A 13,845-nucleotide genomic window follows, 5' to 3' on the forward strand; every position below is an offset into this window, starting at 1 on the left:
AACTTTTTTTTTTTCTGCTGGTACCTGTACTCAAGCAGCGTATCTGAATAACCATTCCTGCACTAACTGTCTCTTTATATATACACTTTATTGATAATGGTGTTGACGAGGATGATCGTTTTCTTATTTTTTCTCCTAGGACCTAAAAGCAGCACGGCGGTCGCGTTGCTGTCCTGTTTATTTTCTCGCGAGACTTTGCAGTATGTCGCAAGCGGGGTGAAATCTCGGGAGCTGTCTGAAAGCAAGCGGAGAGGGGAACAAACAGCGTGAAGATTTTAAAACGTGCATGTAGCAGACGGCGATAGTGCAAAATTTCACAAGAAAGAAGACTCTTTCACCGTCGATCATTTAGAGTTATCTCACGACGAGAAATATCTCATTTAGCCACTGTTTCCGTAACTTGGAGGAAAGTTTAAGGCAGGCTGCACGACTCGGAGCACCCACCTCAGAGCAGAAAGTCAAGTCGGTGGTCGGCAGTTGGTTCTGCAGGAATGTCGCAGAAAGAGAGACCCAAGTTTTATCGACAGGACGTCAACAAGACGATATGGGAAGTCCCGGAACGATACCAAAACCTGTCTCCGGTTGGCTCTGGCGCCTACGGATCCGTGAGGTAACGGAATCACTTTTCTTTATGTTAGTTTGTGAACGTGCGCGTAGCTTAGTCACCTAACTTAACCTCCATTCATTTAGACGAGGCCTTCGCTGCAGATGCTAAAGTTAGGTTAGCTCGTCCCGATTGTTGGCTAGCAAGGTGGAGCCACGATGTGCCTTTCACCAAGAAAACCTGTTGACTTGTTATCGATCTCGTGTTATCACCTGTAAAACGTGTAGTTAATGTCTATGACTTCATGTAATTTGTTCAGACGAGCCACACTGCAGGAAACTGCTCACTTACAGCAACGTTGAACTGTTGAGCAGTCTGTGGCTCTTTTATCTGATCACTGGACACATTAATTTACGACTGACGTTACTGAAACGATTAATAAACCTCTATTTCTGATTGCTTGCATAGTGCAGCTGCCGATCCTGTCTCCGGAGGTTACTTTAATGTCATTTGCATGGAAGAAGTGATTTGATTCACTCGGTCGGTGGAAAGTCCCACCAACAGGTGCTGTAATCCGACTAAATGAGGATGAGACTAACATACAGGATTGGGTGATGCAAATGTGCTCTAAAACAATTCTTCAGGTTTATGATTGACAATATTTTTTTTTACTGTATGTTTTCATATAGATTTTTAATGAAGTTAGGAGTACGGGTCGACCGATTATTAGAAATCAAAGAGACTTAAAACTAATATTTGGGGCTGGTATTTATTTGCATTAAAAAGGAAACGCACTGTTTGAGCAACCAGTGATAGAAGTTTAAAAACTTTTCTTATTTAAATGTTCATGTGCTTCACATAAGTATTTACATTTTCTGCTACTTTATACTTCCTCTCCACTCACATTATTCAGATCAGATCAGATATTGCTCTAGGCAGGACATTGTGTGAGAGGATGCTGCATCAGAGCCAAAGTAGCACATTCTAAACTTATTTGATTGATAATCTGACAGAAAAGTCACAGATATCCGCAATAGATCGGCAGATGCTAAATTCCAGCTCTGATAATCGTCCAAGGCCGATAATTGGTCTAATTAGTCATTTTGATAAGCTGGCCAAGAGGATGAATGCTTTTAATAGTTTCACAAATTTGGATTTATTCAGTTTTATTCTATTAGCATGGGAGAAATGTCTAGTTCCAGCCTCTTACAGTTGAGGTCAACATGATGAATATTACTTCATACTTAAAAAATGACAGATTGATTAATACATGTAAATAATTGTTAGTTGCAGCTTTAGTACAGATAGCTGTAATACGTACTAACTGTAATAGATCAAGAACATCAGAATGAATGGTCATACAAATCCCAAATGATAAGAAGTCTCCACAGTATCTTTTCATTTTATCTTCCAGCCCTACTCATCTTCGAGGCTCACGGTTATCACCACGGTTATTTTAAGTAAACAAATCTGCAACACAGATATTTTTGTATTTACAGTGGAGAAGTGATTGGGCCTCTTGACCTTGCTGGAAAGGTGGATTTTCCTGACTCCTGCTTCATAAGCTTTCACCCTTTGCATTGGGCGGGTGATTAAATAGGTTGTGCTGATACTATCTAGGACACAACGTCGTCAGCAGGACACTTGGTTTAGTGGGCAGATGTTTGTTTTGCAAATGGAAGCGGACAGCTGTGCTGTTGCTGGGCAATAGGATAATCTGTTGCTGGTCAGATTACTGTCAGCTCACCAGTGCACTGATTGTTTTTTTTGTTTGTTTGTTTTATTTTCCAAACTGCACCTTGGCTTATATTTACAGTGTTTACATGATGGACTCTACCCTAAGTTTATTATGAATCTCTGACCAGTTTATCTATATGGGAAGTGTAGAGCAATAGCTGCTGTCCCAGCTATGCTACCCTACAATATAATCCATGTTAAACTATCATAGTAGAAAAATGTAGGATACAACTAAAGTAGTTCATGTGTGTGTAGCTTCATATTTTATTAAAATATGATTGCTGACATGTTTTTGCAAGAGGCCTGAGCAAGCCCCCTTTTCTGCTTTGATAACTCATTCGTATTGTTGAGGTTATTCTGACGGATGTATTGTCCTATTTTCTGCACATTCATAATTTAGTTGATGTGAAATTACCACACCTATAGTCTTTCTTTCCTTAAGATATGCATATTTTATTAGCTTGACACATTTGTATTAAGGCTCTGACAAAAAAATAAAAAGTAATTGGTTGGTATTGGATGGAAAACATTTGATTCATTCAGCTGCAACAACTTTGTTCGTGCATCCCTGATCACACTGATCTCTGAGTCCCTGCAGTAGTCCTAGGTGGCAGTCCACTGGCTAGTACTATGGATAGGTAAGCTGAGCAGGATGAAGTGATTGGTTTAGAGACAGTCGGCCTTTAAAGAGTAGGACAGACTGCAGGCTGCAGGGCTGCTCCCAATCTGCTGAGAGATGACATTTTCTGCTGATGTCGCCCTTTTCCTCAGCCTTGAGCAGCTCCCCCTGCACCTAATTTGGTTTTGAGAGCAAACTCAGCCCATTCTTAACTGAAACAGTATTTTCTCATCTGCCTTAAAATGACAAGCTTGTTGTTCATTTAAGATTCATTCCTCATTCAAAGTGTTCACTAGATTTTCAGCATTGTTATTCTTTAATTTGGGACATGTTTACAAAGAAATATGAAAGTAGGATTGTGATGAAAAGTGTTATTAATGATGAGATTTCAGCTTACATGCCTGTTCACTTTTTTTTTTTTTAACAGTTCTGCGTATGATATGAAGGCTGGTTTGAAGGTAGCTGTGAAGAAGCTCTCTCGGCCATTTCAGTCCATTATCCACGCCAAGAGAACATACAGAGAATTGCGGTTGCTTAAGCACATGAAGCATGAAAATGTGAGTCAATCTGTTTCTCTTCCCTTTATTCTGTCTGGTGGTTAACAACTAAGCTGTTTGTGTTTTCTGTAGTTTACTTAAGGCTTTATTTTGTTTTGTTAACAGACAGTGGTTTTCATATTTTTGCAGGTTATTGGCCTCCTAGATGTCTTCACTCCTGCTACTTCTCTGAAGGAATTCACTGACGTGTGAGTTAAATATGTTATGCAGTAATTACCTCCACCCCAAGTTTCCCTCTGCCCTTTGGCTCAGGGGTAACCTCAGCAGCAGTCTTACATGATTTAAAAACCATGTTCAACAAACTGCAGTTTCACAGCAGCAGACACTCCTAACTGTGGCTGGGAAACACCTGGAGACGAGCCAGCTGACTAAACTCACTGGAACATTTCTTAGAGCGTCCACTCTCTTAGTTATTCACTCTGTGGCTGCTACAAGAGTTATTTCACCACCAGCTACCATCCCTTTGCTTCCTGCTTTTTGGTTTTGTGAAACTTTTTTGCTTTGCTGGCGAACAGGTAGTTATTGTTTGTGGATGTTGAAAGTTGTTAGAAATGGGAAGTGGACCTCTAGCCGGCGACCTGATCGTTGGGCTTGCTTTTTTCCTTCACACACTTGAGTGAGTTGCATCAAAATCATATTGTGTTGGATTTCAAGTGGACGCCAGACAAAACAGTGTCTCAATTCACTTTTTATGTCACAATTCACACCCCTATATGGAAATGTATTCCTCAACATTTGACTCATCCTAACTATGTTGGAGCAGTTGGGGAGGGGGCAGTGCAGCACCCAGAGACCTACTTCATGTCTCAGTCAGCAGCATTATTTCCAATACCTAACATGCATTTCATTTTGTATGGGAGGAAACCCACGCAAATACTGTGAGAATATGTCAATATCGCACACACGGGTAGTTTTGAGGCAAGGGGACAGTGTTCCTTGGAATTTAACAATGGGGAAACTGCATGAATGACACGCAGAGAGTGATGCATGTTTGAGCTTAGTCATGTGGTTTCAAAGGATTTCAAAACATTTCCCAAGTAGTTTGTTATATGCAAATCAATTGTATTCTCTTGTACCAAGTTCTTTGTGTGGCATAAATAATACAGAGTTAATTAGGCCATCTATGAGCATGTTCAAAAATGTGCTTGCAATGCAAGGTTTCAAGGCCTGTTTACATATGTTATTTTCTGTGGTAGTGGAGTCCAGACAGACTGCACTACCTAAAGAAACGGGCACAACGGATCACATCACATCCAGTCGTCAACTTGAGTCACGTCCCTGTCTCTGCTCTGCTCCGTTGTGCCTTTTTTCATTTTTGGAAAGTAGAACTTTGTATCTGAGGTTTGTGAATTGCACATTTACTTTGAGGAGAAGTATCCATTGTCTGAACCAGAGCAGTGAACTTTTTATTCCGTGCACATGTCAATTGTTGGCTGTGGTGGTGTGTGTTTCAGGGGAGGTCGTCCACTTTTGCTATAAAACACTGCAGGGAACCCTTCATTCATGTCTTGAGCTTCCCTGTCGATCAGAATGGATTGTATTTCAGGTGTATTCATGACTTTATTGAGAGATTTTTGACTGTTAGATCACCCATGTTGCGTTTCGATGCAAAATGTGAAAAAGGCCACAGACACTGACAGCTGAGGCTGTTGCAGTGAAGTGAAGTCATGCTGAAGTTTGCATTTTTTTCTAAGTCATATCCCAGAATAGCTTCTCTATCATGCAGTGTGTCGACATGATCTTTTCACGTTTGACATTAAAAATGGGCTGCAGTGAGAGCTGTGAATAGATTAGTCCTTTTTTAAAGGGTAACACTGATTTTACACATCGTTCACTTGTCATGGAGAGAAGGGCCGATATAAAGCCTTTTGTAGCTCCAGAGGAAGCTGTGCAAAATCTGTACTTCCCTTAAGTGAAATCTCTTTGAAAATCAGGCCAAAGCTACATTGGCCACTGGTAGCATAAAACAGTCAAATCTACAGCTGCACCGTCTGTAGTTGTATCCCAAAGTGGAACAGTGGTTTGCTCAGGAACATGCTAAAACTAGAACAGGTGTGCTGCCTTACGCACCTAATTTTGAACCCTGTGTCTTCTTATGATTAGAGGTACCATAAAATGGCTAACAGAGTGCCATTTGTTTTGGCATATTTGCACGCTTCCTGTACAAGCAGAAATCTGTTGACTTCTTGCAGATATTGATCTGCATTTACTGTGGCCAGTAGCACTAAATGTGTGCAACAGGGTTTTTTAAAAAACATTTTCCAGTACATTTAGACCTCTAAAATACCATTTTGAATACCCACAACACAACTCTTTTGTCATTGTTGGGTCTGATACTGGCATGAAGGTGAGATATAGAGCAAGGCATATGTAATTTTAAAAAAAGCACTTCTCCTCCGTTGTTGTCTTCATGGAAACTTTATAATGGTTGGTCCATACTTGTGTTTTAGATACTAAGGAATATAAGTTAGAATGAAAACTTGCAGGTAATCCATCTTGCTCCTACTCTTTACTATCTTTGTGCATTGTGCAAGTCCCTCAGACAATGACGCATCCTTGACCACAGTGGTTTTGCTAGTAACATGTGAAAATACAGGTTGCTGGTTCACTTGATAGCACTGAGGTTCCAAGAAACCTGAGGAAAACCAGTTTAAGAGCCCGAGCGCCATTCTCCAAGATTAGCATAATAACACAGACAACATGGGGCAAAACAAGGTCACATACGTTCCTGATGCTGAATCATAGGTTGTCCGAAGGAAATCGGGCTCTCTTTATCTGCACATCTGCTGTTCTGAATGCAGCACGATATCCACGAAAAATCTGAGATATGCAGGTGCTGTGAGTGTGGTTCCCCTCGGCTCTAAAAATATAACCTGAGTCACAGCGCTCTGGTAAGGCTCCTTGCTGCTCCAGACATGCTCCTGTTTCTATAGGAGAGAGGAAAACAGAGGTCACTATTTTTATCCCTTTTTTTCCGAGGCGGGTGAACTTTGGCGAGTGTCTGTGTCCCTGTGTGCTACTGAGAACAAGTTCAAGTGTAACAGGGTGCTATTTTAAGGCCTCGCTCACGGAGCTGTGTGTGAATAGAAGAGCATTCATGAAATGGGTGTTTGTTGAGCAGCAGACAGACGAAGCAGCACATGGCTCTGTGTATTTTGGCTGTAAAACTGCCCCTGTAGCATCCTGTTCTCGCCTTCTTCCATAAGTGCTGTTTGGGCTTTTAAAACAGCTCTGGGATTAGATTTGAATTATCCACTGATGCAGTCACATTAAGCCCATTTATCTGAGTTTGTTGTTAAATTACTTTCCATTTGTGAGGGGCTTGGCCCTTTAGTGCCTCTGGAGAGCAGTGATAGTCAAAAGCAGGAGCAGCTAAACCGGTTTAAGCTCACACAGCCATATGGGAAATTAGTTTCAGATTGCAAACAAGTCTTGGAAAAATTGTCCAAGTGCAAATAGATTAATTTCTATCCATCTGGCTGTTAATGAAGTGAGAAAACATCAACATGCCTTCTGATTTTTGTGTCTGTTTATGATCTTCTATGATTGGCAGGTATCTCGTGACTCACTTAATGGGAGCAGATCTCAACAACATAGTGAAATGTCAGAAGCTCACAGATGACCATGTGCAGTTCCTCATATACCAGATCCTCAGAGGGTTAAAGGTGAGGCCTTTACAGGAATAGTTCAAAAAATTTTTACTAAGCGTCCTTATTTGTTTTCTTGCTAAAAGTTTGATAAGAGTATTCATAACACTCTCATGTTTGCTCAGCTTAGCATAAAGGCTGAAAATGCTTATCACAATTTGCTGGAGGCCAGAGTGGCAGCTCTTCTTTTGTTTAAACAGTCCAAAATGCAAAGACTCTTCATTGACTGGCATAAATTACACAGATAAGCAGCACATATTTATGTTTACGAAGCTGCAACAACACATTTTTTACATTTTATCCGAAGCGATAAATCTATTGTCAATAGTTGGCGATTTATATTCTTTCGATCGGTTGATCAATTAATTGAGTAATCATTGTAGGCGATGGTGGCGATAAGACAACAGGAAGTCACTGCGATCAGACAAGTAATGGTCCCACACATAACCTTCTGTAAAACTACAACTTTCTTGTTTCTAGACTTTTGTTTTTGCAACACTTACACTGACAAGATGTGAAAGAGAGCCAGGCTATTGGTTTCCCCCCCGTTTCCAGTCTTTATGCTAAGTTAAGGTAGCCGTCTCGTCCTGCATCGAAAGGACAGATTTGAGAGTGGAATCGAAGTTAACATCTACCATGGCAAGAAAGTGTTTCAGCATAATTCCCAGAATATTATTTGACTCATTGCCTGTGACATTTTGTGTTTTACATACATCTTCAAACTAATAATGTTATTTAATGCACATTCTCTTCTCAATCTCTCTTCAGTATATCCACTCAGCAGACATCATTCATAGAGTAAGTGCCATGTTTGATTTTTTTTCCTGACAATGTGACTTTTTATTTGACCCTGAAAAAGAAGTGTGTCAGGGTTTATGACATCTTGTACTTGGCAGAGTTGAGCCCGTGCCTTATGCAAACACTGAAGGGAAGTCAAAAACAGGACCTTTTACTTTTACATGGTTTTGATGATGTAATGCTTTTTATTGAAATGCTAACAAAGAAGTGAACGATTTTTTTTTTCACTTATTAGAGAAGGAATATTTCTTCAGAACAAGATTACAGATGTCAATCCAAAATTGTTATCATTTGCTAAAATGTTACTTAATTAACTTCTATGGCTTTCAGGATTTGAAACCTAGTAATCTGGCGGTGAATGAAGACTGCGAGCTTAAGGTCAGTGAACTGCTGCTCTCATTTAAAATATCATCCACAGTCCACAAAATGTGAATTATTTTGTAAACAAAGCTCTCTTTTTTGTACTTCAATTGCTCCCAGATTTTGGACTTTGGTTTGGCGCGGCATACTGATGATGAGATGACCGGCTACGTGGCCACACGCTGGTACCGTGCACCAGAGATCATGCTGAACTGGATGCATTACAACATGACGGGTAGATTTATTTATTTTTTTTTAAGCTTGTTTGATCTTCCAAAGTGACTTTCACCACCTATTAGGGCTGTATAGCACTGGACAGTGCAAAGTATCATAGCTTTATTCACAACAGTGATGGTCGACATTCTATTCATTTTGTGGAAATTCAGTATTGAAAGGCTATTCTACACTGATAATATTAACATTATATGATTTGTACAATTGGATTCAGTTGTTGCCAACTTGTGTGAACTTGTGTTTGTGTTTAGCTGTTCAAAAACACAAATTTCACTGCAGTCAAAAAACTGCCAGTTCTCCCAGGGTGCTGAAAGTCTAACAGGGTGCTCTGGCAGTAATCTGCAACAGTAGTAAACAGCACCACCAATTACATTTATATAACTACAGTGACAAAAAAGAAGCCATTACAAACATAAATTAATTGAATCCAATGAATTACCTAATACCAATTAAGGAATTTGTTCGAGAATTTGATCAGATTTTTATGGATTTATTTTTTTATGTCAGAATATGATGACAGACGAGCTTAATTTGAAAGGCTGATTAGAAGCTTTGTATCTTTTTAAAAAATGATATTCGGTACAGCCTTAACACTTCCACGTCATGATAGAAGAGTTGTTTTTAACATTCGTGTCCTGCTTTTCTGTGTTACAGTGGATATTTGGTCAGTGGGGTGTATAATGGCAGAACTCCTCACTGGAAGAACCCTGTTTCCTGGTACTGACCGTATCCTTTTCAGTTGAGACTACACAGTATGTACACAGCTCCTAAAGCTGCTGAGACTCCAACAATCATTTTGACAATCAAAACAGGTTAAACACACATTGACATTGTTGGGGGAAAATACTGATTGATGTTTTTTGCCAGCACAGTAGCAAAAACTAAACTGCAATGTTTCTTTTCTGTTTCCTGTCATGAATATATCTGCTTTTCTCTGCAACACAATGCTGCCTAAGGCGTCCTTTCTATTAAAAATGTAATACAGGTAGTACCATGCTTCCCCCTGTCTTGACACATACCCTTTGCTGTAATGTTTCCACTGGCGTGCTTCAACTCTTCCAACAACGTCAGTATGCATCGTTGGCTCGGGTCCTCTTTTCTGCCTGCACCACTGCCAGTCTTTGTATAGGCCTATCAATCTGGAGTGTCTGTGCTCATGATTTTGTTTTCTTTCTCTCCCCCTGAAACTGTTTTCAGACTACGGCTGAGCTAAAAAATCACAAGGCTGCCTCCCCTTTTGTCAGCTTACATTTCGAATACCTCATCCTCTGTTCTCTGTGCAGACGTTTTCTTTTGTCTCATCTCCTGTGTGAAAACTAAAGTAAATAGAGTGAAATTTAATATCACTGAATGGTTTTAAGTAAATTTCACACGGAGAATGAAGACTAACGGGTCGGATTACAAGTTCTCCCCTGTCCAGCATCTGGTCTTCCTTTACCGTCTGCCTGGTAGACATTGATCAGTTGAAGCTAATCATGCTGCTCGTCGGAACACCAGGGCCCGAGCTCTTGATGAAAATATCTTCAGAGTCTGTGAGTTCACAACGTTACCCAAGGTTTTTCTCTAACAAGTTCTCTGCTACAGACGTGTCACTCTGCTGTGCAATAACCTAACTGACAGCATGTTTTCCACCCTTCAGCTTTGTGGTATTGAGACTTGCTTTTCTTCCTCTTTAACTGGGTGAATTCGGTCTGCCACGATGTGATTATGACTCAGGTGATTGAGCTCTGACTTTCACTGATTGACTGTAAAGCAAAGTGTTGTGATGTGTCTTTCCTCTTAATCTGCCAATCCCTTCTTTTTGCTTCAAAGCTTGAAGTTTGCTTTTCAACATAACATTACAGTGCACCTTGAGTCGAGCTGCACAATGTTAGATTGAGAAGCAGCTTCTTAACCAACTCTGCTCTGTCGCTATACTCCCCTTGACACAAGCTTCATAGACATAAACCAGCTTCAGCAGATAATGCGTCTCACAGGAACGCCCCCAGCATCTCTAATAAGCAGGATGCCCAGCCACGAGGTGAGCAGGACCCACAACAGCTTTCTTTAGACTGGGGCGGGAGGACAGTCGGACCTGCTTTCACTCTCCTTGTTTTTTTTTTTTGGGGCCTCTATAGCAACGCCGCTCTTGGCTTAGTATTACCCCAAATTGTAGTGAAACAGTTTTTCATACTAACAAATCCATATGTAGAACAAAAATAACAATAATATCAAATCAAAATCGTAATGAAGGTGTTAATGGTAACTATAATGAGAATCACATGGTTGACTCAAAATTCTTAGGTCAAGTTGGTTGTAAAGAGCAGCACGGCCTCTACAGGCCACTAACAGCGATTTAAGTTTTACAGTTAAATCATAGTTCTTGTGTGTGTCTGACACGCTTGCTGCATGTGATTGTCACAGTGTTTACAAAAGCATTGCTGTGCTTGTATGAATATGTCTCCTCAGAGTTAGCTAGGCTAAACTGCATTACAGTAGTTACTAACAGCATTTTCTGTGGTTTTCTTTGTTTGTTGCACATTTCTTGAAACTTGCTTCTCTCAATATATTATTTGTGTATTTTTATTTAATTTTTCATTTCAATTGAAAGAATAATTGTCAGTCTGCACCTTGAAGTTTTCTTTCTACTCCAATAGATTTATTATGAGGAACTGTCTGTTTGTCAGAGTCCTCATTCAGACAGGAGATAAGGACAGCAGGGCATTATCTACTTACAGGATCTTTTGGGCTTGTTATTTTCAATGTATACATTTCAAGGATTTTTTTGTGAATTTTGTTATCAAAATACATAATGAAAATTTGATATTTAAATCTTACTTGCAGCGATTACACTTCAATTGTTTAAACAAGATTGTCTTAAAAACACCACAATGTTTTTATACTGCACTCCCCCATTTGGATCTCCAGTGCTGTCCATCATATGTTTGCTGTAAGCTATAAACGGCTATCAACAGCTGCTATGTACTGTTTTGACATCTCACTTCACCCAGACCCAAAAGCATAGCTGAAATGTCAGGTGTCTTGTTAATAGATCCCTAAAAAAAATATCTCCTCTTCACTGTATTTTCTACCATGCATGGTCGGTAAAATGGAGTATGAGGACCTTGTTTACTGTCTTTACTGCATGGATCAGCGTTGTCATACATGAGGAACCTTTGTTTGCAGAAGGGCAAAACATAGGTGGAAAGTAATATTTTTTTTTGTTAAGTGCAAAAAACAAAAATGGTGAGCTTTATGTGGACTGAAGAGGGCTTCAGATTAAACAACAACTTATGTTATCTTTTGGAGTATTGCTATACATTCAGGATTATGTGATCCATACAGTCATATCCACATTTAGAAATGTAATAAGTGAACAGTGGCTCCATTGAACAGAATTCGTGGCATGAAAACACTCCTGAAATGAGCATTATGAAACGGGTGGTACTGAATGTGGATGACATGTTGCTGCTAGTGGGAGCTGACATTTGATTTGCTGTATTTTATTTTTTTTTACCCAGGCCAGGAACTACATCAGCTCCTTGCCACAAATGCCCAAGAGGAACTTTACTGACGTGTTCATTGGTGCCAACCCACAAGGTAAAAGGAAAAAACGTTTTAAAGCATCAGCTATAACGTGATATGGTGGATTCCCCTTAATAGTGCGTTTTTTCTTTGTGATATTGGCCATCTGTACATGACATGACACCTGGATTTTAAATGGATCATAAACAGTTTGAGATTTACATTGGCATGATTTTTTTAAGCTGTGGACCTCCTGGAGAAAATGTTGGTTCTGGACACAGACAAACGGATAACAGCAGCCGAGGCTCTGGCTCACTCCTACTTCTCTCAGTACCACGACCCAGATGACGAGCCCGAGGCCGAGCCGTATGACCAGAGCTTTGAGAGCCGGGAGCTGGAAATCGAAGAGTGGAAACGTACGGCAAAGTTCTACATCGAAAGTCTTGTACTTGTAGAAATTTAGAAAGCTATTTATATGCCTGCTATTTATAGATATAAAAATAAAATTCAGGTATTGTTTTATTCCATACTGATATAGAAACCCTGATATTTACTTGAATGTTTTCTCATTGCAGGATTAACCTACGAGGAGGTGTGTAGTTTTGAGGCACCTATCTTTGATGAGGATGACATGGAGTAATGAGACGTGCAACCCCAGCCCCCGACAATTTGAAACGACCTGCAACATGTGCATTAGTGTTAAACGAATTCTCAGTCACACTTATATCAGAGTGCCTACCATCGTCCATGATTAGCTCTTGTTAGGAGGTCATTGCCAGCGCAGGGAAAAGGGAGGGTTTGACCAATTATCATTATTCTTATTTATGAACCACTAATGTTGATGGTCCATTTGCTGGGAAATGTCACCTCTTGTCAATGGCTGAAATAATTTTATATTCTTCAGATCTTTTTTAAAAATTTTGACTTGGATGACTCACCACTGTGACACTGAGATGCTGAAATGCCTGGACCTATAGCTGTGCTATGTTGTGTTTTAAAATGTTCTATTTAGTAACTTATGAATATGCTTTTGTTGTCTATTAATTGAGTAAAGATTATGCTAGTCTACCACTCACCCTGCCAAGCTGTCACATATAGCACTGGGTCACATTCAGTATTTGCCATGATTGTTCCTACAGTATATTTAAAAAGAGCTGAACTTTGAAGGGATTCATATCTGTGACGGTAGAGTTTATGTTTTAGGTATTTGACAATTTGAGAATGTGCCTGTTCTGTGTAGTCACCTTTTAGTGCTCACAAACTGAATTTCTCACCTGTTAATGTGTATTTTGATAGTTTAGATGCTCTGTGAGACTCTTACACATATTGTGGCCACACAGAAAAGTCTGCGCCTCTGCTGTTTAAGGAGAGTATTCAACAAGGCACCAAAATGGGAAAAAGATCTTAATGCATACATTCTCTGCTCAAAAATATGTAAATATCTGTGCCATATTTTTTAAATCTGACGTATTGTCATTATGTTATGAAGCAATCACTTTTAGTATGTACACCAGTTAGAGTTTGTGTGTGAGAGTGTGCTGTTGGTTTACAGGAATTTTAAGTGTCATGCTAAAACCTCTAATAGAAATACTGCTTAAAAGTGTAAAAGAGGGATTTCAGATGTATTTATACTTTGTGGAGGTGATATTTATAAACAACAATCAATAGATCCCTTAAACTATTTTCAGTCCTGCAGAGTAACTACTATCTTCAGTCCTTTGTTTAACAAAATAAAGACTTATTTTTAAGAGACCTGCGCGTTTCAATTTTCTTTGCAGCTTGTTTTAATTGTCTGTTTTCCAGGGGGAAAAAATCAGCAGTGCAGTGCCACTCTTCTGTGTGGCA

The 13,845-nt window shown here is 39.7% G+C and overlaps 1 protein-coding gene across 2 annotated transcripts; it reads left to right on the forward strand.

Moving 5' to 3' along the window:
• The first annotated feature begins 199 nt into the window (after positions 1-199).
• Positions 200-13,752, forward strand: mapk14a (mitogen-activated protein kinase 14a). Of its 2 annotated transcripts, none has more exons than XM_030422222.1 (12): positions 200-610; positions 3,328-3,457; positions 3,587-3,645; positions 7,011-7,122; positions 7,873-7,902; positions 8,233-8,280; positions 8,383-8,497; positions 9,151-9,222; positions 9,949-10,028; positions 11,997-12,075; positions 12,243-12,416; positions 12,576-13,752. In XM_030422222.1, exons 1-12 carry the CDS (start codon positions 492-494, stop codon positions 12,638-12,640), a joined length of 1,083 nt encoding a protein of 360 aa, XP_030278082.1. In that variant the 5' UTR covers positions 200-491; the 3' UTR covers positions 12,641-13,752. The 2 variants fall into 2 exon arrangements, with proteins under 2 accessions (XP_030278082.1, XP_030278081.1); XM_030422221.1 differs by lacking the exon at positions 9,949-10,028 and adding an exon at positions 10,437-10,516.
• The last annotated feature ends 93 nt before the right edge of the window (positions 13,753-13,845 follow it).

Source organism: Sparus aurata, chromosome 7 (genome assembly GCF_900880675.1).
Source record: "Sparus aurata chromosome 7, fSpaAur1.1, whole genome shotgun sequence".
NCBI classification, from domain to species: Eukaryota; Metazoa; Chordata; class Actinopteri; order Spariformes; family Sparidae; genus Sparus; species Sparus aurata.